Source organism: Microtus pennsylvanicus, chromosome 8 (assembly GCF_037038515.1).
Source record: "Microtus pennsylvanicus isolate mMicPen1 chromosome 8, mMicPen1.hap1, whole genome shotgun sequence".
Taxonomy (NCBI): domain Eukaryota; kingdom Metazoa; phylum Chordata; class Mammalia; order Rodentia; family Cricetidae; genus Microtus; species Microtus pennsylvanicus.
Genome location: NC_134586.1, coordinates 104,785,951 through 104,812,675, shown reverse-complemented (window position 1 = coordinate 104,812,675; position 26,725 = coordinate 104,785,951). Strand labels below are relative to the sequence as shown.

The 26,725-nt window shown below is 42.6% G+C and overlaps 1 protein-coding gene across 1 annotated transcript; it reads left to right on the top strand.

The window, feature by feature from the left end:
- The first annotated feature begins 10,414 nt into the window (after positions 1-10,414).
- LOC142856575 (uncharacterized) lies at positions 10,415-26,469 on the top strand. Its single transcript, XM_075984195.1, has 4 exons — positions 10,415-10,553; positions 21,786-21,912; positions 22,123-22,183; positions 23,282-26,469. Exons 1-4 carry the CDS (start codon positions 10,533-10,535, stop codon positions 24,603-24,605), a joined length of 1,533 nt encoding a protein of 510 aa, XP_075840310.1. The 5' UTR covers positions 10,415-10,532; the 3' UTR covers positions 24,606-26,469.
- The last annotated feature ends 256 nt before the right edge of the window (positions 26,470-26,725 follow it).

Sequence of the window (26,725 nt, the reverse complement as noted above, 5' to 3'; positions counted from 1 at the left end):
TGAAATACCACAAATTATAACAAATGTCTAATCTAAATCTCGTCACAAAACACAAAAAGCATGAACAACCAAAACAATGTCTCCTCCAAAAACTAGCACCCCCATTGTAATGTTCCCCAAGAAAAGCAACTTAACTGATACACAAGACAAAGATTTCCAAATAACAATTATAAATATGTTCAAAGAGCTCAAGAAGGGTTGTTATAAATAAATGCTTGAATGAAGGCCATGGAAACCCAAACAGTTGAATGATAATTAAAGCAGGTCCCCGGATCATCGGGCTACCAGGCAGCCCTGTTTAGGTACTGAGGAGTTCCATCTGGACGGGTGAGTGTGTGCTATCCAGGGGCGAATTGTCCCGGAAGAGAGCACAAACCCCCCTCCCCCAGCTCCTTCTTCAGGGCTGTCTTTCTTACACACGACCCCCCCCCCCCCCCCAAGCCTGCGTTTTCTGCTAGGTCCTTTGCTCAGGAACAGTTTTCTGCTCCTACAGTAAGGCTACCCACCCAGAGCGGTGAGTGCCTGCCTACCGGGCAGGCCGCAAGGAACCCCAAAAGGGAGCCCGGGCACCTTCAGCTTGTGCTCCAGGGGTGCCTGTGCTCCAGGGGTGCCTGTGCTCTCCTGGATCTCGCCCCGCCTGCCCGGTTTTTCCTTTTGTCCCCGGATCATAGGGCTACCAAGCGGCCCAGTACTGAGGAGTTCCATCTGGACGGGTGAGTGTGTGCTATCCAGGGGCAGACTGTCCCGGAAGAGAGCACAAACCCACCTCCCCCATCTCCTTCTGCAGGGCTGTCTTTCTTATGCACAACCCAGCCCCCAGCATCCCCCCAACCCTGTCCTGCTGTATGCTAGAACCAGTGCTCAAGAATAGTTTTCTGACACTATCCTGAGTGAGGTAAGCCAGACCCAAAATGAGGAACATGGGATGTACTCACTCATATTTGGTTTCAAGCCATAAGGACATTGAGCCTATAATTAGTGATCCTAGAGAAGCTAAATAAGGAGAACCCAAAGGAAAACATATAGGCATCCTCCTGAATATTAACCTTCATCAGGCGATGAAAGGAGACAGAGACAGAGATCCACATTGGAGCACCGGACAGAAATCTCAAGGTCCAAATCGGGAGCAGAAGGAAAGAGAGCACGAGCAAGGAACTCAGGACCGCAAGGGGTGCACCCACACACTGAGACAATGGGGATGTTCTACTGGGAACTCACCAAGGCCAGCTGGCCTGGGTCTGGAAAAGCCTGGGATAAAACCGGACTCTCTGAACATGGCGACTACTGAGAACTCAAGAACAATGGCAATGGGTTTCTGATCTTACTGCATGCACTGGCTTTGTGGGAGCCTAGGCAGTTTGGATGCTCAACTTACTAGACCTGGATGGAGGTAGGGGTTCCATGGACTTCCCACAGGACAGGGAACCCTGATTGCTTTTCGGGCTGAGGGCGGGAGGGGGGGACTTAGCTGGGGGAGGAGGAGGGAAATGGGAGGCGGTGGCGGGGAAGACAGAAATCTTTAATAAATAAATAAATTAAAAAATAAAAAAAAGAATAGTTTTCTGCTCCTACACTAAGGCGACCCACCCAGAGCGGTGAGTGACTGCCTACTGGGCAGGCCTCAAGGACCGCCCCCCCCAAAGGGAGCGCGCGCACCTTCAGCTTTTGCGGCAGGGTGTCCTGTGTTCTACTTATCCCCGCCCTGCCCCCCAAGTTCTCCCTTTTGTCCGCGGGTCATTGGACTACCAGGCGTCTATGTTTCGGTGCTGAGGAGTTCCATCTGGACCAGACGGTTCCTGCTTCTACACTGAAGAGTTACACCCAGAGAGTCAGTCACAGCAAAGACTGGACCAAGACACCAGGCCTCTCCTGGCTCCATTTGAAGGAAGAGATGGGAAGACGCCAAGACAAGCATTCCTCCAACAACCTGAAAGGCAACATGACATCACCAGAATCCAGGGATCCCGAAATAAGAAGAATTGTACACCCTACTCAAGAAGAATTGGAAGAAATCGACTCAAAAGTGAATTATATGAAAATAATAGAAGACCTTAAACAGGAGGTGAAAAACTGCCATAAACAATTAGAGATCACAAACAAAAAGGTAGAGGAAATGAATAAATCGCTCAAAGATACCCAAGAAAACCAAGAGAAACAAGAAAAAGCAATCAAACAGGTAAGGAAAGCGGTTCAAGACATGAAGAATGAAATGGAAGTAATGAAGAAAACACAAACCGAGGGAAGGATGGAGATGGAAAATCTGGGTAAACGAACAGGAAATACAGAGACAAGTACTACCTACAGATTACAAGAGATAGAAGAAAGAATTTCAGACACTGAAGATACCATAGAGAAAATAAACACACTGATCAAAGAAAACAGCAAAGCCAACAAATTCTCATCACAAAACATTCAGGAAATCTGGGACACAATAAAAAGACCAAACCTAAGAATAATTGGGATAGAAGAAGGAAGAGACGTACAGCTCAACGGTCCAGAAGATATATTTAATAAAATTATAGAAGAAAACTTTCTCAACCTAAAGAAGGATATTCCTTTGAAGGTTCAAGAAGCATACAGAACACCGAATAGACTGGACCAAAAAAAACCCCATCTCCTCGCCATATAATAATCAAAACACAAAACATACAGAATAAAGAAAGAATATTAAGAGCTGCAAAGGAAAAAGGCCAAGTTACTTATAAAGGTAAACCTATCAGACTTACACCTGATTTCTCTATGGAAACAATGAAAGCCAGAAGGTCCTGGATAGATGTACTGCAAAAACTAAGAGACCATGGATGCAAGCCCAGACTACTATACCCAGCCAAGCTTTCGTTCACTATAAATGGAGAAAACAAAATTTTCCAGGATAAAAACAAATTTAAACAATACGTAGCCACCAATCCAGCCTTACAGAAAGTTAATAGAAGGAAAATCACAAACCAAGGAGTCCAACAATAACCACAATAACTCAAACATCTAGAGACCCTTCACCAGCACAAATCAAAGAAAGGAAACACACAAACTCTACTACTAAAAAAGTGACCGGAGTTAACAACCACTGGTCATTAATATCACTTAATGTCAATGGGCTCAACTCACATATAAAAAGGCACAGGCTAAGAGATTGGATACGAAAACAGGATCCAACATTCTTCTGTTTACAAGAAACACAACTTAACCACAAAGACAGGCACCATTCAGAGTAAAGGGATGGGAAAAGGTTTATCAAGCAAATGGACCTAAGAAACAAGCAGGTGTGGCCATACTAATTTCTAACAAAGTTGACTTCAAACTTAAATCAATCAGAAGAGATGGAGAGGGACATTTTATACTCATAACAAGAACAATTCATCAGGATAAAGTCTCAATCCTGAATATCTATGCCCCACATATAAAGGCACCCACGTACGTAAAAGAAACATTACTAAAACTCAAGGCTGCAATCAAATCACACACACTAATAGTAGGAGACTTCAACACTCCTCTCTCACCAATGGACAGGTCAATCAGACAGAAACCTAACAGAGAAATTAGAGAATTAATGGAGGTAATGAATTAAATGGACTTAACAGACATCTATAGAAAATTCCACCCAAATAGGAATATACCTTCTTCTCTGCAGCTCATGGAACCTTCTCGAAAATTGACCACATACTCGGTAACAAAGCAAACTTCCACAGTTACAAAAAAATATTCGTAACCTCCTGTGTCTTATCAGATCACCATGGATTAAAGTTAGAATTCAACAACAATGCTACCCCCAGAAAGCCTACAAACTCATGGAAACTGAACAGTCAACTACTGAACCACACCTGGATCAAGGAAGAAATAAAGAAAGAAATTAAAGTCTTCCTCGAATTCAATGAAAATAAAGAAACAACCTACTCAAACTTATGGGACACTATGAAAGCAGTCCTGAGAGGAAAGTTCATAGCACTAAGTGCCCACTTAAAGAAAACAGAAAAAGCACACATTGGAGACTTAACAGCCCACCTGAAAGCTCTAGAAAAAAAAAGAAGCAGACTCACCTAGGAGGAGTAGAAGACTGGAAATAATCAAACTGAGGGCTGAAATCAACAAAATAGAAACACAGAAAACAATTCAAAGAATCAATGAAACAAAAAGCTGGTTCCTGGAGAAAATCAACAAGATTGATAAACCCCTATCCAAACTAATCAAACGGCAGAGAGAGAATATGCAAATTAATAGGATCAGAAATGAAAAGGGGGACATAACCACAGACACAGAGGAAATTCAGAGAATCGTTAGATCTTACTACAAAAGCCTGTATGCCACAAAACTGGAAAATGTAAAATAAATGGACACTTTTTAAGATAAATACCATATACCAAAGTTAACCAGGACCAGGTGAACAACCTAAATAGACCTGTTAGTCGTGAAGAATTAGAAGCTGTTATCAAAAACCTCCCTACCAAAAAAAGCCCAGGACCGGATGATTTCAATGTGGAATTCTACCAGAACTTCCAAGAAGACCTAATACCTATACTCCTTAACGTATTTCACAATATAGAAACAGAAGAGTCATTGCCAAATTCCTTTTATGAAGCTACAGTCACTCTGATACCAAAACCTCACAAAGACTCAACCAAGAAAGAGAATTACAGGCCAATCTCACTCATGAATATCGACGCAAAAATCCTCAACAAAATACTGGCAAACCGTATCCAAGAACACATTAGGAAAATTATCCATTATGATCAAGTAGGCTTCATCCCAGAGATGCAGGGCTGGTTCAACATACGAAAATCTATCAATGTAATCCATCATATAAATAAACTGAAAGAAATAAACCATATGATCATTTCATTAGATGCTGAAAAAGCATTTGACAAAATTCAACATCCCTTTATGATAAAAGAAAGTATTGGAGAGATTAGAGATACAAGGGTCATACCTAAATATAATAAAAGCTATATACAGCAAGCCGACAGCTAACATCAAATTAAATGGAGAGAAACTCAAAGCCATCCCACTAAACTCAGGAACACGACAAGGCTGTCCACTCTCGCCATACCTCTTCAATATAGTGCTTGAAGTTCTAGCAATAGCAATAAGACATCATAATGGGATCAAGGGGATTCGAATTGGAAAGGAAGAAGTTAAACTTTCGTTATTTGCAGATGATATGATAGTGTACATAAGCGACCCCCAAAACTCCACCAAAGAACTTTTACAGTTGATAAACACCTTTAGTAATGTGGCAGGATACAAGATCAACTCCAAAAAATCAGTCGCCCTCTTATACACAAAGGATATGGAAGCAAAGAGGGAAATCAGAGAAGCTTCACCTTTCACGATAGCCACAAACAGCATAAAATATCTTGGGGTAACTCTAACCAAGGAAGTGAAAGATCTATTTGACAAGAACTTTAAGGCATTGAAGAAAGAAATTGAAGAGGATACCAGAAAATGGGAGGACCTCCCCTGCTCTTGGATTGGGAGGATCAACATAGTAAAAATGGCAATTCTACCAAAGGCAATTTATAGATTCAATGCAATCCCCATCAAGGTCCTGTCAAAATTCTTCACAGATCTTGAGAGGACAATAATCAACTTTATATGGAAAAACAAAAAACCCAGGATAGCCAAAACAATCCTATACAATGAAGGATCTTCTGGAGGCATTACCATCCCTGACTTCAAACTCTATTACAGAGCTACAGTAATGAAAACAGTGTGGTACTGGCATAAAAACAGAGAAGTCGACCAATGGAATCGTATAGAAGACCCGGATTTTAACCCACAAACCTATGAACACCTCATTTTCGATAAAGGAGCTAAAAGTATACAATGGAAGAAAGAAAGCATCTTCAACAAATGGTGCTGGCACAACTGGATGTCAACCTGTAGAAGAATGAAAATAGACCCATATCTATCACCATGCACAAAACTCAAGTCCAAATGGATCAAAGACCTCAATATCAGCCCGAACACACTGAACCTGATAGAAGAGAAAGTGGGAAGTACCCTACAACAGATGGGCACAGGAGATCGCTTTCTATGTATAACCCCAGCAGCACAGACATTAAGGGCAACATTGAATAAATGGGACCTACTAAAACTGAGAAGCTTCTGAAAGCAAAGGACACTGTCACTAAGACAAAAAGGCAATCTACTGACTGGGAGAAGATCTTCACCAACCCCACAACAGACAAAGGTCTGATCTCCAAAATATATAGAAAACTCAAGAAACTAGACTTTAAAATGCTAATTAACGCAATTAAAAAATGGGGCACTGAACTGAACAGAGAATTCTCAACAGAAATTCAAATGGCTAAAAGACACTTGAGGTCATGCTCAACCTCCTTAGCGATCAGGGAAATGCAAATCAAAACAACTTTGAGATATCATCTTACACCTGTCAGAATGGCTAAAATCAAAAACACCAATGATAGCCTTTGCTGGAGAGGCTGTGGAGGAAGGGGTACCCTCATCCATTGCTGGTGGGAATGCAATCTTATGCAACCACTTTGGAAATCAGTGTTTCGGTTTCTCAGGAAATTCGGGATCAACCTACCCCTGGACCCAGCAATACCACTCTTGGGAATATACCCAAGAGATGCCCGATCATATGACAAAAGCATTTGTTCAACTATGTTCATAGCAGTATTATTTGTAATAGCCAGAACCTGGAAACAACCTAGATGTCCTTCAATGAAAGAATGGATGAAGAAAGTGTAGAATATATACACATTAGAGTACTACGCTGCGGTAAAAAACAATGACTTCTCGAATTTTGCATGCAAATGGATGGAAATAGAAAACACTATCCTGAGTGAGGTAACCCAGACCCAAAAAGATGAATATGGGATGTACTCACTCATAATTGGTTTCTAGCCATAAATAAGGGTCACGGTGTCTACAATTGGTGAACCTAAAGAAGCTAAATAAGAAGGTGAACCCAAGGAAAAACATATAGTTAACCTCTTGCCTATGGGAAGTAGACAAAATTGCCGGGGAGAAAAGTGGGATCTTGGGGGTGGGGTGGGTTGGGGGTAAGGGGAGATGGGGAGAGAAAAGTGAGAAGGGGAGGATGGGGGAAACTTGGGGAAACAGGATGTTTGGGATAAAGGAAGGCTGGATAGGGGAGCACGGAAGCACAATTCTTAGTTAAGGGAGCCACCTTAGGGCTGGCAAGAGACTTGAACCTAGAGTGGCTCCCAGGAGCCCAAGCCGAGGTCCCCAGTTAGTTCCTTGTGCAGATGAGGATAGGGAACCTGAAACGACCCTATTCTATAGCAATACTGACGAATATCTTGCATATAACCATAGAACCTTCATCTGGTGATGGATGGAGATAGAGACAGAGACCCACACTGGAGCACTGGACTGAGCTCCCAAGGTCCCAATGAGGAGCGGAAGGAGGGAGAAGATGAGCAAGGAAGTCAGGACCACGAGGGGTGCACCCACCCACTGAGACAGTGGAGCTGATCTATTGGGAGCTCACCAAGGCCAGATGGACTATGACTGAAAAAGCATGGGATAAAACCGGACTCTCTGAACATGGCGAACAATGAGGGCTGATGAGAAGCCAAGGACAATGGCACGGGGTTTTGATCCTACTTCATGTTCTGGCTTTGTGGGAGCCTAGCCAGTTTGGAGGTTCACCTTCCTAGACATGGACCTTGGACTTTCCACAGGGCAGGGGATCCTGACTGCTCTTTGGACTGGAGAGGGAGAGGGAGAGGAGTGGGGGGAGGGGAAGAAGGGCGGGAGGAGGGGGAGGGATATAAAAAAAAAGTTCAAAGTCAATGGTGAGTGTCTGTCGAAATAAAAAATGAAGTAAATACAAAAAAATAAAAAAATAAATAACTAAAGCAAAAATATGATTTATTAAGGAAATATAACCTTTGACAAAAGCAAAACAAATGAAACTTGGAATGAAAAACCCAGGGATTCAAACACAAAGCTCAGAGGAAAGCCTCACCAACAAATTGAATCAAGAAAAAGAGAAATTATCAGGTCTTAAAGACAAGATAGAAGAAATGGATCTCTCAGTCAAATGTTAGACCTGTGAAAGAAAGGAACATTCAGGGAATCTGGGACACTATGAAAAAGCCTAATAGAAATAAGGAGAAGAAATCCATGGCAAAGGTGCAGAAAGTATTTTCTACAAAATTATAGAAGAAAACTTTCCTAAAGAAAGATGTCTTTTAAGGTACAAGAAGCACACAGAACACCCAATAGAGAGGAACAGAACAGAAATTCCCCACAATACAAGATTAAATCAAAATACTAAGTGTACAAAACAAAGAAAGGCTGTTGAAACACTAAGAGAGGAAACTCAAGTCACATTTAAAGGCAAACCCATCAGAATAATACCTGGTTTTCATGGTGATTTTTAAAGCTAGGATGGCCTGAGTTGATATTTATAAGTTCTGAAATGTCAGTCCAAATTACTATACCCAGCAAAACTATCAGTCATAATCAAGAAAGGAGAAAGAAACAAAAACATATTCAAAGGGAGGCTGGAAGAATGGCTCCGGAGATAAGAGCACTGGCAACTCTTCTTGTGGATATGCATGTAATTCTCAGTGCTCACAAAGCGGTTCACAGCCACCTGTAACTCCACTTCCAAAGGAACTGCTGTACTCTTCTGGCCTGTAAGGCCAGCAGTCACACGTGTGGTGCACAGACATACATGCAGACAAAAGACATATAAAATAAAAAAAATAGACTTGGGAGATCCATATCCACTAAATCATCTCTACAGAAGATACTAGAAGAGAATTATATTTGAATTTAAAGAGAATATTAAAGCCACTGAAGGAAAGAAAAAGAATACTCTTGGAATAGTTAACCAAAAGAGGTCTAAGAAAACAAGACCACAACAATAAAATAACAGGAATTAATAAACACTGCTAAGGAATAATTTATAATATATAATTTATAATAAGCAATAATACATCTTTTTGCTGACTCTAAGAAATATACTTCACCATCGTGAATGGTCATTACCTTAAAATAAAAGTATGGTGAAGGTAATCTAAGCAAATGGATCTAAGAACAAAGCAGGCCTAGCTATTCAAATATCTGGCAAAATGACTTCAAATTAAAGTTCCTCAGAAGAGATGGGGGATGACACTTTATGTACATTAAAGGAAAAACCCAACAAGAGGTTATAATTCTACACATTTACACCAAACACAGGGGCACCCAGTTTCATAAAAGAAATAGCATTATATCTTAGATCACATATTGCCCCTAACACAATGGTAGCGGGTGATTTCAATACTCGTCTCTCATCAATAGAAAGTACGCAGACAAAAACTAACACATAAATTCTGGAGTTAAATGATCTCTCTCTCTCTTTTTCTCCCTCTCCCTCTCTCTCCTCTCTCTTTCTCTTTCTTGTTTTTGTTTTTGTTTTTCAAGACAGATTTTCTTTGTGTAACAGCTCTGGCTGTCCTGAAACTTGCCTCATAGGCCAGGCTGACCTCGATCTCACAGAGATCCACCTGTCTCTGCCTCTAGAGCGCTGGGATCACAAGTGTGTTCTACTAAAACCATAATTTGACTTGGGATGACATTTTCCTTCTTGTAAATTTTAAGGTATTGGAAGATCAATTCATGGCAGAGGAAGCAATGGAAGACTTGAACTCCCAGAGTTCAGTGGCTCAGTGTCTCTGCCTCATCGCTAGAGAATGACCCACTGGGGCTCCAGGTCCAAAAATCAGTGTGATCTAGAAGCTTGGGAATATGTTACACTTCTGAATGTAGAATTTCCTCAAGACCTTGGGAAAAAAAAAAAAACTTTTTGTTTGAAGTTGAAAGGTTGCTTTTCATACCTGTTGAATCTCTTGTAGAACACTTCTGCATGCAATTCCATTTTTCTCCAGACATTGTATAATTGCATTCCTTGTCGATATGTTTTAATTTTCTTGCCAGAAAATGGGTAGATTGAAACGCAAGGTGTGAGAGAGCCTTAGCTTTACCTCATCCCTAAATCTTTAGCTTGCACATCAGGTCCTCCTTTCTGTTCCTTTGCCCAGAATGATTTAAAGATTCCTTCGAAGGTGATATCTTGGATTTTCTCGTTGGGGTCTAGAAGTTCCAGTGCAAAGCGGGGTAACTATTTCCTCGGTGCTGGGGAGGGGTGGGCGGAGTAGGAAGGGTCCATTGAATACACAAGGCAACGAGCGCATGCACTAAAAAAACCTACAGAATGTTTTCTTAAATGCCATGAAACTCTAGGTTGTGCCAGGGTTGTACTAGCGAAGAGCAAGCTAAATGAGTCACGAGTGACAACTGTGTCTTCGGCTGCACTTGCACGCAGAAAAACCGTTTTCCCTTTAGTTCGGTGTATCGAAGGCGGGGATAATTTTATTCACCAATGAACGACGCTGTTATTCTCCCGCCTGGACTGTCCAATAAGAGGCGCAGATAATCGAAGGATTCCGCCCTTGCTGCCATCTTGGAGGCTGTGTAGCTGCGGGAGGGTCGACCGCTTTGCCTTGGCGGCCATCCCTCCTGCCGACTGCAGGCTCCTAGGAGAGGACACCAGGATGCGTCACAAGCGGAGAATGGTGAGTGTACCGAGCGCGTCTGGATTCGAGGGTGGCGGGTTTGTGACGCTACAACGACTTTGACCAGGAGACCAGCCTCCAGTCCTGTCCCTTCCCTGGGAAGCGGCTTCATCCCAGTCCTCCCAGGGGGAGTCCGTACCTCCAACTTGAGCCTCTGCAGAAACTGCAGCGCTGGCAGGTTGGTGATGCTGAATCCAAACTGTGCTGGGGACGATCGTGGGTGGTGAGCGCTGTTGCCCGTCTGTCTGCCTCTTGCATTTCTGTTTGCCCGGCTTTAGTTTTCCTCTGTGATCACCGTGTGGTTTTCTTTTTGTACTGCCAGTTGAACCCTAGGCTTTATGCATGTTCGGCACAGGTCCCTCGCTGTGTGGAGGGTTTTCTCCACTGCTTCTCTTTCCTACCTCTCTTTCGATCGCTTCGTCTCCTTTTAATAATACTACAGGTCAAAATTGTTTTTCTTGATTATTTATAAGGCAAAAGGTGGGATTGTGAAAAAGCTTTCCTAGCCTTGTTGATTGTGAGAGAGGAAAAAAAAAGCCTGGGGGAAGGGGAGTTCATGTAACCGTAATTCTGTTTGCTTTGGTGGGTTTCTCCAAACAGAAAGAATTGGGAGTGAAAGTTCGCCAGTCAGAATGTAATTGGAATACAGTTCTTAGGAGAAAATTAATCTCCAGCTCTTTCCTTTTGCCTATAACTATTTGTTCATTGTACACAGTAATTTCTGACCGTCTGGAATAGTCAGCCTGAGACAAAGACTCTTTCTGGTGAAAATATTTTTTGAGCTTGAGTGTGCAGTACATTGAAATTAATATTACTATTAAGTGTGTGTGATACTTGGTGTTGCCGCCTGGGCCATGGCGTGCTTGAAGAGTCTGAGGTCAATCCTGTGCTGTTGGTTTTCCCCTCACTTCTGTGGCTTCTGGGGACCACACTCAAGTCACTCATCTTATTTTATAGCAAGTTACTATCATTATTTTTTATTTGATTTGATCAGTTGAAGCATTTGAGACCTGTTCCCTCCACTCTTTTTTTCTTTCTTCCTTTCTTCCTTCCTTTTTCTTTTCTTTTTAAAGAGAGACAAGTTATCATGCGTCCAGCTTGTCTTAGAACTAAGTATATAGCTGAAGGTGACCTTGAACTTATGACATTGCTGCCTCTACCTCTGCAGTGTGATTACAGACCTGAGCAACAAAGCTCAGCTTTATGCAGTGCCGGGGATGACATTTAGGTTTTCAGCAATGATTGTCAAGCAGTGTAACAACCAATCCGCACCCTCAGCCCCGGTGTGTTGCTTTAAAAAGTTGCATCAAGAAAACTGAGGTGCCTAATGACACAATTGTAAATTTTAATGTGGAGTGTACATATATGTATAATGTATGCCAATTAAAAGGCAGTGACAGACAGTATTAGCATATGATAACCATTTCTTTTCAGGAGAAAGGAATATACACACAACACACATATACATACATATACTGGATGGATAGATAGATAGATAGATAGATAGATAGATAGATAGATAGATAGATAGATAGATGGAATAAGGGAAAGAGGGAGGGATAGGGATAGTTGTGAGATTTTCCAGAAAGGAAGAATTGAAATATACCAAGGACTGATTTTACAGAAAACAAAACTATTTCCCATTGTTCGAAGCTCTTGTATGTACAGCTTAATGGAAGTTGGCGGGGGGGGGGGGCGGTCTAAGGTTGCTAGCTGCATTGTTTGGATACTATACTGGTATATACTGGTTAGGTTTTGTTTTTTGTTTTTCTTTAGTCAGATTGACACAAGTTAGGGGCTTCTGGGAAATGGGAACTTTCTTAATAGAAGGATTGCTGGCAGGCAAGTCTCATTATATTGAAGAATGATTGATGTGAGAGGGCCCAGCTGACTGTGGGCGGGGCCACCTCTGCGCAGGTTTCCTGGGTTTTATAACAGAGCTGACCGAGCAAGCCTCAAGAAGCCAGCCAATAAGCAGTATTTCTTTCATGGGCTATGCTTCAGTTCCTACCTCCAGTTACCTGCCCTACTGTGAGTTTCTGTCTTGGCTTCCGTGATCAGAACATGTAAGTCAAGTAAATCCTTTCCTTCCCTAGTTGTTCTTTCCGGTTGTGTTCTTTATCACAACAATAGAAACCAAACCAGGTTAGATAGGGATGTGTGCACAGCCCAAACCAGGTTAGATAGGGCTGTGTGCACAGCCCAAACCAGGTTAGATAGGGCTGTGTGCACAGCCCAAACCAGGTTAGATAGGGCCGTGTGCACAGCCCAAACCAGGTTAGATAGGGCCGTGTACGCAGCCCAAACCAGGTTAGATAGGGATGTGTGCACAGCCCAAACCAGGTTAGATAGGGCCTTGTACACACCCCAAACCAGGTTAGATAGGGATGTGTGCACAGCCCAAACCAGGTTAGATAGGGATGTGTGCACAGCCCAAACCAGGTTAGATAGGGCCGTGTGCACAGCCCAAACCAGGTTAGATAGGGCCGTGTGCGCAGCCCAAACCAGGTTAGATAGGGATGTGTGCGCAGCCCAAACCAGGTTAGATAGGGCCGTGTACACAGCCCAAACCAGGTTAGATAGGGATGTGTGCGCAGCCCAAACCAGGTTAGATAGGGCCGTGTGCACAGCCCAAACCAGGTTAGATAGGGCCGTGTACGCAGCCCAAACCAGGTTAGATAGGGATGTGTGCACAGCCCAAACCAGGTTAGATAGGGATGTGTGCACAGCCCAAACCAGGTTAGATAGGGATGTGTGCGCAGCCCAAACCAGGTTAGATAGGGATGTGTGCGCAGCCCAAACCAGGTTAGATAGGGCCGTGTGCACAGCCCAAACCAGGTTAGATAGGGCCGTGTACGCAGCCCAAACCAGGTTAGATAGGGATGTGTGCACAGCCCAAACCAGGTTAGATAGGGCCGTGTGCACAGCCCAAACCAGGTTAGATAGGGCCGTGTGCGCAGCCCAAACCAGGTTAGATAGGGATGTGTGCGCAGCCCAAACCAGGTTAGATAGGGATGTGTGCGCAGCCCAAACCAGGTTAGATAGGGATGTGTGCACAGCCCAAACCAGGTTAGATAGGGCCGTGTGCACAGCCCAAACCAGGTTAGATAGGGCCGTGTACGCAGCCCAAACCAGGTTAGATAGGGATGTGTGCACATCCCAAACCAGGTTAGATAGGGCCGTGTGCACAGCCCAAACCAGGTTAGATAGGGCTGTGTGCACAGCCCAAACCAGGTTAGATAGGGATGTGTACGCAGCCCAAACCAGGTTAGATAGGGCCGTGTGCACAGCCCAAACCAGGTTAGATAGGGCCGTGTGCACAGCCCAAACCAGGTTAGATAGGGCCGTGTGCACAGCCCAAACCAGGTTAGATAGGGCCGTGTACACAGCCCAAACCAGGTTAGATAGGGATGTGTGCACAGCCCAAACCAGGTTAGATAGGGCCTTGTACACACCCCAAACCAGGTTAGATAGGGATGTGTGCACAGCCCAAACCAGGTTAGATAGGGATGTGTGCGCAGCCCAAACCAAGGAGAGCCCCAGTCTGCTAAGCTATTCCCTACACGTGTCTGGCTCAACTTCTCAAAGACATTTCTCCCTGCAGTAGCTGTTTCCCCTGCTCCTGGTCACATGAGTTTCCTTAGGGTATCTGATGTCATTGTTGAAAATGAGTATCAGCCAGCTCTCTGAAGCTGTGACAATGTGTCTCAGAAATTGACGGAAAGCTGAGATGAGACTCTATGAGTTTATGTCCTGAAATGTTACAACGCAGGAGGTAGTTTGAAGTGCCTGGTAGAATCCTTTCCCTCCAGGTTGCTAGCAAATTTTGTGGCCATGAGTTTTGCTTTTCTCAGTAGCTCACTGTTGAAATACTGTGTAACCAATTCTGAATGCCTAATTGTCATGTGTTATGAAAGACCCTTATAATAGTCACTAAGGTTTCCTCCTTCCCTCCCTCCCCCCAACCCCAGACAGGGTCTCACTATGTAGCTCTGGCTGTCCTGGAACTCACTGTGTAGATCAGGCTGGCCTTGAACTCACTTATCTGTGTTCCTATACCACATTTGTGTTTTTATATTTGGGGTGTGTGTGTGTGTGTAGAATACCCAGTATTTCTTTTTCTTTTTTCATTTTTCTTTTTGTCGTTGTCGTTGTTATTTTGTTTTTGAGACAAGGTCTCACTATTTAGCTCTGGATGGCCTGGAACTCACTACATAGATCAGGCTGGCCTCAAACTCACAGAGATCCACCTGCCTCTGCTTCCTGAGTGCTGGGATTAAAGGCATATGCTACTACATGCGGCCCCCCACTAACTATTTTCTGAGGAGATCATGGATGGTTTCTTTTTTTTTTCTTTTTTTTTTTATTGATAAAAGAAGAATAAAGAAAAAAAAAACAAATTTCCACCTCCTCCCAGCCTCCCCTTTCCCTCCCCTTCCTCCCACTCTTCTCCCCCTCCTCCCACCCCTCTCCCCTTCCCCCCACTCCTCTCCCCCTCTCTCTCCAGTCCAAAGAGCAGTCAGGGTTCCCTGCCCTGTGGTAAGTCCTAGGTCCTCCCCCCTCCGTCCATATCTAGGAAGGTGAACATCCAAACTGGCTAGGCTCCCACCAAGCCAGCAGATTGCGTAGGATCAAAACTGCGTGCCAGGGCTGGAGAGATGGCTCAGCGGTTAAGAGCATTGCCTGCTATTCCAAAGGTCCTGAGTTCAATTCCCAGCAACCACATGATGGCTCACAACCATCTGTAAAGAGGTCTGGTGCCCTCTTCTGGCCTGCAGACATACACAAAGACAGCATATTGTATACATAATAAATAAATAAATATTTAAAAAAAAAAAACTTCGTGCCATTGTCCTTGGCGTCTCATCAGCCCTCATTGTTCGTCATGTTCAGAGAGTTCAGTTTTATCCCATGCTTTTTCAGTCATAGTCCAGCTGGCCTTGGTGAACTCCCAGTAGATCAGCTCCACTGTCTCAGTGGGTGGGTGCACCCCTCGTGGTCCCGACTTCTTTGCTCATGTTCTCCCTCCTTCTGCTCCTCATTGGGACCTTGGGAGCTCAGTCCAGTGCTCCAGTGTGGGTCTCTGACTCTATCTCCATCCATCGCCAGATGAAAGTTCTAAGATGATATGCAAGATATTCGTCAGTATTGCACTAGGATGGGGTCATTTCAGGTGGATGGTTTCTAAAAGATGTACATCTTAGATTTTGGAGAACTCACGAGAGTGTCTCAGGAAACCAAGAACTTTACTCAGTTTTTATAATTAGTGCCACTGGGCTATATAATCATCCGTCTAAATGATTGAAGGTCATAGACACAAAATGTTGTGTAATTGGCCAAATTTTACAAATAGATTCAAATATTTGTGATACAGCAGAAATATAGGAACGTTTCTTTGTAACAGAATTCTTCCTGTCGTTCTGGCAGTGAGCCAGCAAGTGAGACTTTATCTGAGTGGAAAAGCATAAGTCATAGAAACTGAGCATTTGAATAAAAATTGATCATGAAATCTTGCCTCATTCAGTAAAAAGATATAACATAAAATTCTTGTTCTTTGAGCCCATTTTTGTAGGAAATTGTTACTAGGTGCAGACAAGTATTTAAGAAAACCTTATGAAGCCGGGTGGTGGTGGCGCACGCCTTTAATCCCAGCACTTGGGAGGCAGAGGCAGGCGGATCTCTGTGAGTTCGAGACCAGCCTGGTCTACAAGAGCTAGTTCCAGGACAGGCTCCAAAACCACAGAGAAACCCTGTCTCGAAAAAAACAAAAAACAAAAACCTTATGAATCAGGTATCAGTTTACCTAGGATAACTAAGCATCAGGTGGGAAGGGGTAGCAAAGCGTTGTTGTAGGTCTCAGATATTATCTGATGACCTTTATAGCTTTGGGTTGATGAAACATGAGGGCCGAATGGTAAGCCATTTCCTTGGAGACAGGGACCACTCAGGAATGTATCATTCACAGTATCAAGGTCAAGTTTGGAGTTCCCTTCTTTTTGGGCATTCCCTGATTCCTTGGTAAATTGAGGAGTCTTGGTAGATGACCATGACGTCTTGAACATAGGGAATCTCACACCATTTCCCTTGTCTTCTACAGAAAAGATCTAGGTGAAGAATAGTATTTGGGATCATCTCTCTGTGGGCCCCAGTTTGTCCTGGATCTAGGCAGTATTACAATGAAATATGACACCTTTTATCTGGGTCAAACTTCTGCCGGTGATTACCAGTATACCTGAGACTTTGGGCATGTGGAGGAAATTTAGTACTACAGACAAGGAGTTTCCCATGGCAACCTGTAACAGGAAGGAGGAAAGGGAGAATCATCAACAATTTCCTCTGAAATGGGTGAGTTCCTCCAAAAGAGGGAAGATCAGAATGTAGATTCTGGGACATCCCTGTGTAGAATCTCTGCTTTGGATGCTGAGCATCTTCAGGTGTTGTGCCTGTAATAGATGTCATGCCTCTTTGTGTTATTTTCCTCTCTTTGTGAGTTCCTCCATAATCTGCCCTTTTGGGACTGTAGTTCTACTCATGCAGACAATGGCTTTTGGAGCACATGGTTCTACAACAGACATTTTGTGAAAGTCACTGTCTCATGTACTGGATTCTACTGCCTGACTTAGAGTTGGTGGAACGGTTGTAGCCATGGCTAGCAGTATAGGTTTATAGGTCATTATAAGCATAGGGTTGGGGCTAGAGAGAGAAGACTCGTTGGTTAAGAGGTCATTTTGGAGAGGACACAAGCTCTATTCCTATCACCTATAATTGTCTGTAACTCCAGATCCCACAGGATCAGATGACCTCTCTGGTCTCTGGATACTGCATTCATGTGCACATATTCACACATAGGCACAGACATAAACACACAAGTAAAAATAAAACCTTAAAAAAAAATAGGGTCCTGGCAGGCGGTCTACCTATCTAGCAAGTCTGTGAAATGTTGTCCTCCAACACCAGGCGTGGTGGTGCACACCTTTAACTTAATCCCAGCACTTGGGAGGCAGAGGCAGGCGGATCTGTGTGAGTTTGAGGCCAGCCTGGGCTACAGAATGAGTTCCAGGACAGCCAAAGATACACAGAGAAACCCTGGAATGCTTGTTTCCTCAGGGCTTCAGTAAGAAACCAGAGATTGAAAGTCCATAAACTGTTTATGCTTTACTAATTGACTGGTAGAGTTATGCTGTCTTATGATACAGAAGAGACATCTGAACCCCTGTCTAGTGGCATATGTCCTAATGGCTCTTGATTCTTAGACCCTGCACACAGACCTTTTAAAGGTAAAAGAGGTAGCTAAGGGAAGGTAGAGGATCAAAGAATCCCCAATGAGGGGCTTGTTTCCAGGAGGTTGGGGCTTAGGAGAGCAGTTTTGCCTCGTGACTTAGTTAGGGTTTCTAGTGCTGTGATGAAACGCCATGGCCAAAACCAACTTGAGGAAGAAAGGGTTAATTTGGTGTACATATCCTGAATCACAGTCCACTGAAGGCCAGGGCGGGAACTCAGACTTAATGAGAACCTAGAGGCAGAAGCTGGTACACAGGCCATGAAGGAGTACTGCTTACTGGCTTGCTCTCATGGTCTGTTTCCTTATAGCACACAGGGCCACCAGCCCAGGAATGACACCACCCTTTCTTATGGAGACAACTTCTCAATCAAAGGTCCCTCCTCTCAGGTGACTTCAGTTGACATAAAACTAACTAGCATACCTTGGGGGAGTGGTAGCCTGGGTGTCTTCCAATCTCAGGGCCATTTTTCCTCTTCTTCACCTGCCAAAGATTTGATTTGGTCAGTTCTATAATCCTTTGCAATTGTTAGAAGTAATCTGCCCATGAAGACTTTTGGTGTGTGTGTGTGTGTGTGTGTGTGTGTGTGTGTGAGAGAGAGAGAGAGAGAGAGAGAGAGAGAGAGAGAGAGAGAGAGAGAGAGAGAGAGAGACCTGATTGTCTCCAACTTGAGCATCAGAAGTATTCAAGCCGTGGCATGCTAGACACATGTGAGAACAGAAAAAGAGAAAATGAGAGAAAAAAAAACCACTGGGGAAAAACTATTAAAATAAAAGTAGCAGCAGAATTTGGCTCTGATCCAGACAGCAGTAGCATTAGGAGACAGGAGGATTTATCATGTTACAAGGTTTCTCAGTTAAGGCATTACATTCTCTTGGCATGTTCCAAGTCTCATCTGACCTTGGATAAAGAGGCAGCTGTTGGTCCCCTTTCCTCCTCATTTCATGTCCTTTCTTTCCCGCTCAGTCATCTGCTTTGCCTCTTCGAAGCCACAGCACAAGAGTACAAATGTTCTTAATGTTTAATTTCAGGAATAGATACTTTATCGGCTAGACAGATGTGAAACTAGGAAAAAGCAAGGCTAGAGAGAAAATTTTTTTGTGTGTTACAGTTTCTATGTAACTTTGTCTGTCCCAGAACTCACTATATACTGTATAGAACAGGCTGACCTCCACCTCACAGAAATGGACTGCCTCTGCCTCTGTCTGTCCAGTGCTGGAATTAAGGCCTGTACCACCACACTCAGTCTGAGAAAAACTTTTAAAATTCAATCGGCTGTAGGGATAGGTCCTGCTCCAAAGAACAGAAATTATTTCAGCGAATCCAGAAGACCCATGTTTTAATTTTGGGATAGCAAAATGTAGCAGAATCACTTCAGGTGAACAAATACATAATCAAAGGAGAAAAATGGAAAAGAGAGAAAAAAAACCATTTTCTGTACATACCAAGTGACTGTGGACTTAGGTTCTGTGGCTACACAGAGCAGAAACCATCCTACGGGGAGGAATGGGAATGTTTCTTCACGTTCGGACAGAAAAGGCTGTTGCTCATCTATATTCCCTCTTCTTGTCCTCTCTATGACAGGTGAAACAACTGCAGAGAATGTCTGTCCTCAGCCACTGTGTTCTTTAGGACAGGGAGGCCTTAGCTTGTTGACTTTTTTCTTTTTGATCATGAGCTTAGCCTTTGAAGACTGAGCCACCTACCTCTTCAGCCCTTGAAAAATCTTTTTGACCATATAGATTGATTACTTTGATCCATCATTGCAGTCATAAACATCTGTATGGAAAAACTGTTAGAAAGTAGTGGATAAGTTTTAGTAGTGAGAGAGGAGAATTTTGTTTTCCTTTCGTATCAGATTTGCCAAATGTGTACTGGAAGATGGGATCTGAACCTGGTGTTTCCAAGTTCTAGTTTAGTTTAGTTTATGTGTCTGCCTGCCTGAGTCTATGTATGTTTACATAGTTTGTGTACATCCATGAAGAAGCCAGCAGATGTCAGAAGAGGGTTTTGGATCCCTTGAAAATGGAGTTATAGTTGTTTGTGCGTTACCATGTGGGTGCTGAGAATTGGACCTGGAATACTGAAAGAGCAAACAGTACCCTTAACTGCTGAACCATGTCTCCAACCCCCATTACCAGCTCTTTGCCTGTGTTTAAACCAGTGGTTCTTAACCTTTCTAATGCTATGCCTTGATGTGGGATTTCCCTTTGTATGCTGCAATTACCATTGATTAATGAAGAAACTGCTTTGGAGCTATAGCAAGGCAGAACTTAGCTAGGCTGGTGAAACTATATTGAATGCTGGGAGAAAGAAGGTGGAGTCAAAGAGAAGCCATGTAGCCCCACTGGAGACAGATGCTGGGAACTTTACCCTATAAGCCACAGCCATGTGGCAATACACAGATTACTAGAAATGGATTAAATTAAGATATAAGTGTTAGCCAAGCTAATGGGCCAAGTAGTGATTTAATTAATACAGTTTCTGTGTGGTTATTTCAGGGCTGAGCAGCCAGGAACCAACAAGCAGCTTCCTTACAACAGTGATCCTTTAATACAGTTCCTCATGTTGTAGTGATGCCCAACCATAAAATTATTTTTTGTTGCTGCTTCATAACTGTAATTTTCCCAATTATGAATTGTAATATAAATATCTGTGTTTTCCGATGGTTTTAGGTGACCCCTGTGAAAGGGTTGCTCAACCCCAAAATGGTCATGGCCTACAGGTTGAGAACCACTGGTTTAGACTATTGAAATAATGATCCTAACAGATTTGTACATGTAGCCAGGTCTAGTAAAGCAATAGTACAGATCAAAAATAAACTCTGAAGAATGATAGTAGGCCATATAAGTGGGAATATTCAAGGTGTGTATCATGTACAAATGATTATTTTGATAGGCTTCTAGTTTGTAAGCGTTTGCTCACTGTGATTGTTCCTTCCCCTAATATACCTAACTTTAATCCTATGAAGCCCCATTATGATAAACATAAAATAATAGAGACATCTCTGAAAAGATTCATTTTGTGAACATTATTTGCCTTTTTGTGCACGCACCCAAAATTAGTTCAGAGTAGATCCCATAGGCTCTGCCCATCGTTCCTGAAGCATTGCACAACCTATTTGACTAGAAACATGATAATAAGGGGAGAGTGTTCATTGTTTAAAGCAGGTATACATGTATCCTCCTAGTGAATATAGGGGTTCTAGGTTGCTAACTGGTTGATAGGTACCTTGTTTCCAGAGGGGTGATAGCATAGCCCAAGTCAATGCAGTCCCATTTTGCTTATACAGTTACTGTGCTAATAGTATGCCTCCCTATTATATTAGCCCGTAATTCTTGTGTGTGTTAGCCACGTGGCTTGGTACCTTTATCAGTGAGGCGTTCTCATTTTGCTTCCTCTGCATCTGAGTGACGAGTGTAGACTGACTCGTTCCTCTTCCCAGAATTCTCCTGTTTTCTTTACTTCACCTATACTTTCTGCCTGGCTACTGGCCAATCAGTGTTTTATTAAAATACAAGTGACAAATCTTTAAGTATGAAAGCATTGTCCCACAGCGGTCCTACTGCTCAGCGCTAACCTCCATGGCCGCTTCGTCATCTCTGCTCTCCTCGTCCAAAATTTTAAGCTCGTTTACACTTACTTTCTATGTCAGATTATTTCGTTTCTTTAAATTTAACTTCTTTCCAGTCATCAGGCTCTGGACAGAATGAAGCCAAATTTTGGTTAAAACCCAAATAGCCTCTGTCCTGATTTCCCCTTGAAACCTCATGAGCCAGGCCTTGACAGTTCCCATTTCTTTTAGCATTCTCATGTTTTAAGCGTCTGTCAGAATGGCCAGTTAATCTCTGCTTTCAGCACACTTAAAAGTATCCCTCAACATCTTTCATGACTCTAGGTCCTGTCAAGTTGGCAGTTAATTTTTGATATTTCTTCATGTGGATTCTTGCAGGAGCCAGTGACCTTTGAGGACGTGGCTGTGAACTTCACTCTAGGAGAGTGGGCTTTGTTGGATTCTAGTCAAAAGGAGCTCTACAGAGATGTGATGAAGGAAACCTTTATGAACCTGATCTCCATAGGTAAAATATATATCATTTCTTTACTCATACAATTAGAGAACAGCTGTTTCTTGCTCACCTGTATGGATACATGAATTGAAATATTGGAAGGGAACTTCATGGAAAATGTAGCATTCCAGGTCATATTGCACATAACAAAATGTAGAGTTGAGTAAGTTTTTGTATGATATTGAATTCAGTCATAATAATTTCTTTGGGTTTGCTTTCTAGGTAAAACAAAGGAAAAAGAAAACATTGAAGACAACTACCAAAATCTCGGGAAAAATGTGAGGTAATATACACTCAGAGAGAGAGGAATTTGTATCAGATAAAATATTTGCAAGTGATAGGAAATCTAAACACAAGCAGATGATCTGGTACATCTTGGTGCAATTGATTTGATCTCAAATTTTCTCTATAAGTGTATTGAGTTAGAACATTCAGAATTAGAAGATTCGAACTCTGTAGTGTATGAATATTGCCAAAATGTGCAACATTAACCTATGTGAGACTTGTCCCCAAAATTGTCCTTCCTAAAGAAATTATATGTGTATTTTATTAAGTTACCTTTCAACTTTGAATATAAGGAATGTGAAGTAAAATGAATTTCAGGTTTAGACTGAAACCTATTATCAATAAATCACATATAGGATGTTCAGCTCTTCCAAAACCCATAATGTTTGATGCACATCATTTCTCATTAAAAATATTTAACTTTGTTAGCTGTGGTGTACACAGTAGTTATGCAAAAGAAGCAGTAGGGGGCTGGAGAGATGGCTCAGAGGTTAAGAGCATTGCCTAAGCCGGGTGGTGGTGGCGCATGCCTTTAATTCCAGCACTTGGGAGGCAGAGGCAGGCGGATCTCTGTGAGTTCGAGGCCAGCCTGGTCTACAAGAGCTAGTTCCAGGACAGGAACCAAAATAGCTACGGAGAAACCCTGTCTCGAAAATCAAAAAGGGAAAAAAAAAAAAAAGAGCATTGCCTGCTCTTCCAAAGGTCCTGAGTTCAATTCCCAGCAACCACATGGCGGCTCACAACCATCTGTAATGGGGTCTGGTGCCCTCTTCTGGCCTGAAGACATATAGACAGACAGAATATTGTATACATAATAAGTAAATAAATATTTTTTAAAAAAAGAAGCAGTAGTATTTAAGACCTTTTTTTGTTTGTATGCCGTCTTCAGGACCGCAAACTGACTGTTCAGTCCCTTTATATTTACAAATTCTTAGAGAAGCAGAATCAGCAGTGTCGTTCCCTTTCTCCCAGGGTCTTGTATATGGCCCAGATGGACTTCCTTGCTGTCCTTCTGCTGCCTGCAGAATACTGTACCGGTGGCCCAGCGTCCAGCCTCCAGCTAAGAGTGTAGTTATGCTTTTCTCCTCTTTTGCAGAACTCCGGTGGTTGAAGGAAACCGTGACTATGGAGATGGCAGTCAGTGTGGAGAATCCCAGCAGCGGATTCCAGAGCCTGTTCAAAGAGCCATGCCTCCCGCCATGATGATGTCTGAAAACGGTGTGCTTGCCAGAGACATTATTGTTCATTCACCCTCACGTGTGCACCTCAGATGCAAAATTACAGAGAAACTACATGGGTCTCAGGAACAAGTGGAGAAAGCTTTTACACATGAGAAATGTTGGAAAGATTTAACTCATTCTGAGTTCTTTCAGGCAAATCAGAGTCCTCCTAGAGAGACAGCCAATCAAAATAAGCAATCTAATGAAGTCTGTAGGAGTCTCAATTTTGATCCCTGTTGTGAGAGAATTCACACTGGAGATAAACTCCATGAATGGAAGCAAGTGGAGAGAGCCTTCTGGAGGTACAGTTATGGTCAAATATATAAAAGAATCACCATTGGAGATAAACCATTTGTGTGCGCGCAGTATGACGAAACCTTGGTTAATTCCAGTCACCTTATTAAACATGAACTAATTCACCCCGAAGAGAAGTGTTATACATGTAAGCAGTGTGGGAAAGCATTCAGATATTCCTCATCCCTCCAGAACCACGAAAGGATTCATAGTGGGGAGAGGCCATATGTATGTAAGCAGTGTGGAAAAGCATTCATTCGTTCCTATGACCTTCTCATCCATGAAAGAATTCACAGTGGAGAAAAACCTTACACTTGTGAGCATTGTGGAAAAGCGTTCACCCATTACAGTGGCTGGTACAGTCATGAAAGGATTCACACCAGAGAGAAACCCTATGTTTGCACACAGTGTGGGAAAGCGTTTTCATGTTCTACATCTTTTCGGAGGCATGAAAGAATTCACACTGGTGAGAAACCTTATATATGTAAGCACTGTGGAAAAGCCTTCACCCATTCCAGTGCTCGTTACATTCATGAGAGAATTCACACTGGAGAGAAACCCTATGTTTGCAAGCATTGTGGAAAAGCATTTCTTCGTGGGAGCCATCTTCACAACCATGAGAGAATTCACACTGGAGAGAAACCCTATGTTTGCAAGCATTGTGGGAAAGCCTTCATCCAGCGTGATGCTTGTTATAATCATGAAAGAATTCACACTGGAGAGAAACCATATGTATGTAAGGAATGTGGGAAAGCCTTCAGGATTTCCACATCCCTTCGTGATCACGAAAGAATTCATACTGGAGAAAAACCTTATGTATGTAATTATTGTGGGAAAGCATTTAGGGTTTCCACATGCCTTCACAAACATGAAAGAGCTCACGTGGAAAAGAAACCCAGTGGGTAGAGCCTAAATCCGTTTATGTCATGTGGAATTGTCTTTGATCATCTTGCTGTTGTTGTGGGGTATGAAAAAGATAGTGTGGAGGGCCAGTGAGATGGCTCGGGGTAAAAGCGCTTGCCTTCAAGCCTGGTAGAGTGGGATCCTCAGAACCCGTGTGAGGAGAGAGAACTGAGTCCCCAAGGTTTTCTCTGACTTGCACACATGTGCCGTCGTTTGCATGCACAATCTCCCACACATATATAAATAAATGGGATAGTTTAAAATGCTTTTTTTTAAATTAAAAAAAAAATTGGTTTTTCAAGACAGGGTTTCTCTGTGAAGTCCTGTCTGTCCTAGAACTTGTTCTGTAGAACTCAGAAATCCACCTGCCTCTGCCTCCTGAGTGCTGGGATTAAAGTCCTGAACCACCACAACTTGGCTTTAAAATACATTTTCTCAGTATTTCCTTATTTTTTGGTCTTTTTGAGATGGGATTTCTCTGTGTAACAGACCTGGCTGTCTTGGAACTCTCTTTGTAGACCAGACTGGCCTCGGACTCACAGAGATCCTCCTGCTTTTGCCTCCCAAGTGCTGGGATTAAAACCATGTGCCACCACCCGACTTTTATTCTTCATGATGTGTAGGTGTGTGGGTTTGTGCATGTGAGCGTTGGTGCACGTAGAAGCCAGAGGTGTCAGAGTCCCTGAAGCTGGAGCGACAGGTGGTTGTGAGCTTCCCAGTGTGAGTGCTGGAAATCCAGCCGCATCTGTACCCTGAACTACTGAGCCGTCTTTCCAGCTCTATAAGAGTAATAACTAAAAAAAAAAAAAAAGCTGGAAAGAGCTGTAATAGGAGACTGAAAATTTACAAATTTATACACATCTGGAATGTGACCTGTTTCATCAAATGTGCAAAGGCACATATTTCCTTGAAAATTTCATTTTATATAAACTATAGTTTATGATGATTCCATTTTTGTAGGTGTACGTGCATGAGTGAACACATGCCGAGTGCGCATGTGTCAGTGCACAGCTTCAGACGTCTGTCCTGCTCTTTCCACTGTGTAAGTCGGTCCTGGGGAGGAACTCGGGTGAACACTCTTGCTGGCCCTGGTGCATCTCTCTTACTCACTAGGGGAGTAGAGGAGAGAGAATTCCAACATCAAATACAGGGAATTTGAACACAACCTGGAAGAGTTAGGAACCCTTTCCAACCGAATGAAAAAATTCAGCATTAAAAATATAAGCGGTGTATTGTCTCAAATAAGGTGAAAGGAAATTTTCTTCTGTATGTTGTAAAAGTAAGGAACACTCTGAAGAAATGTTTTCTTTTGGAAGTGTGATTTTGTGGAATTTGTGGAAAATGGTTTTGCCTGTTGTCTCTTCTGCTTGGAAAAACCAAGGCTATCTGTGTTGAGCAACAATAGCAACAGTATGCCTACATGTATTGATGTCTTTTAGTTTGATAAATCAAGTTTTGTATTGAAATAAGGTCTCATTTTGTAGACCAGGCTGGCCTCTGCCTCACTGAGATTGCCTCTGTCTCCCAAGAGATGTTATTAAAGGTCTGTGCCACCAAGTCATGATCAGTTTGATTTTAATGGGCATTTTTAAAAAAAAAAATCAAGCGAGGTAATACCCTTTTCCATTTCAATCTGAAGCTGTGTTTGACTCATGAAATTCAAGTACATTTGTGAGAGTCCAGTGGACTTAATTTATATGTAGTTTTTTAATGTGGTTCATTTGACATTGAAAATAGACTGCTTGTAAATTGTGTTTCCAATTATCCTTGTGTGACAAATTATGTTTTTCTTATTATTCTTCATTGGCAATTTCCTAACATTTATATGAACACTTGGATTTTCTAATAATAAAGTTTCTTACATAGATTTTTGTAATTTTTTACTTTAAAATATATATTTTCAATTAAGATGTATTGAAAAATTGGCTTAGTGGGTAAAGTCATTTCCCATAAAGCCTGAGGATCTGGGTTCGATTCCTAGAATTCACACATGACACCATGTGATACTCGTTTATTTGGAGAAATTCTCATTGCAGCTCAGAGTTTACACCACATTTGAACAGGGCAATCAGGAACTTGTAGAAAGGCCCAATAAATTTTTCCCTAATGTTCTCCAGACTTTT

Coding starts and splice junctions, on each gene's coding strand:
- LOC142856575 (XM_075984195.1), top strand. CDS start 10,533: ATGCGTCACAAGCGGAGAATG. Junction 10,554..21,785: donor TGCGTCACAAGCGGAGAATG/GTGAGTGTACCG, acceptor GGATTCTTGCAG/GAGCCAGTGACCTTTGAGGA. Junction 21,913..22,122: donor TATGAACCTGATCTCCATAG/GTAAAATATATA, acceptor TTTGCTTTCTAG/GTAAAACAAAGGAAAAAGAA.